The 1270-nt window shown below is 36.2% G+C and overlaps 1 protein-coding gene across 1 annotated transcript; it reads right to left on the reverse strand.

The window, feature by feature from the left end:
* Nucleotides 1–347: 347 nt before the first annotated feature.
* LOC124890945 (S-protein homolog 2-like) lies at nucleotides 348–790 on the reverse strand (the record flags this gene model as incomplete). Its single annotated transcript, XM_047402790.1, has 1 exon — nucleotides 348–790. A coding segment is annotated over exon 1 (443 nt), but the record flags the coding sequence as incomplete, so codon positions are not given.
* Nucleotides 791–1270: the final 480 nt, after the last annotated feature.

Below are 1270 nucleotides of genomic sequence, written 5' to 3' on the forward strand. Positions count from 1 at the left end.
TTGAAACAACATAATAATATTTTCTTAACTTCATACAAGAGACAAATAAATTGAAATAAATATCATCTTTAGAGAGAGAGGACCAACTAAAACGAAGCAGACTGCTAAATTGAAATAAATATCATCTTTAGAGAAAACCCAACTAAAACGAAGCAGAGGAAGTATGACCAAGAAAAAAAAGATGTAAGAAATAAAGACATGCTATAAATATAATTAATTTTCTTTACTCCCCCACAGATTTCGAAGTTAGGTCGATACATTAGTCATCGTTTTATGAGATTGTCCACAAATATTTTTCATAAAGTTTTGCCTGTAGCTACTATAATAGTATACATAAACAAGATTACCATTGAGCATAACGATACATATCTTCAACTTTTCCGGGGCCTATATAAGTTCCCAAATAAAAACCATCTGGCTTCACCACCCACGCACATTGTGTTGTAAGCTTCGAAAGTTTTCCATCATTAACACAATGTACTGGATCATTATACACATCAAACACTTTATCCTTTGAATTCCACCAAAAGTGACAAAAGTATAACGTTGTCCATGCAAATCCTTGACAAAATGACCAATCAAATTCTTGATTAGCCGCAAGATAATGGTTTCCACGCTCGTCATCACCAGCAGCACAATGAATTTTAAGATTAGACGAATTAGAAGGAAGTTTGTTGATAACATGTACGTGATACTTTCGAGTAAGAAAACATGATTTTGATGTTGGAAGGTCAAGCAGAATTGTTAATAATAGTAGTATTAAGAAAATTTTGATCATGGAGAGAGTCATTCTGAGAATTAAATAATTAAGGATTTTACCATGTGAATTGGGGGTTATGGAGTTTTATATAAGAAAAAAAAATGATTTTAGTCAAATTCTTACAAAATCTTGGGAGTTGTACAGTTTTATATAGAAAAAGAATGAATTTAGTCAACTTGTACAAAATTTTGATTGGAATTGCAAACAACTATTTGTAGTACTTTCTTGTTCCAATAATATTTGTCAATTATTGACTTGATATACAGATTAAAAAATAATAATAATAAGGTTATTATTCTTTGAATATGATTAGCGATAACGGCTCTCTCTCTCCCTACCCTCTCTCTCTAACGGCTCTCTCTCTCTCTCCCTACCCCCATCTCTCTCTCTCTCGCCCCGGTCCCCGGCTCTCATCGCCGTCGCCGACCTTCGGCGCCGACCCGACCCGACCCTCGGCCCCGACCCCCGGTTCCCGGCGCCGACCTCCATCGCCGCTCTAGCGGCCCTCTC

This window comes from Capsicum annuum, unplaced genomic scaffold (assembly GCF_002878395.1).
Source record: "Capsicum annuum cultivar UCD-10X-F1 unplaced genomic scaffold, UCD10Xv1.1 ctg27526, whole genome shotgun sequence".
Taxonomy (NCBI): domain Eukaryota; kingdom Viridiplantae; phylum Streptophyta; class Magnoliopsida; order Solanales; family Solanaceae; genus Capsicum; species Capsicum annuum.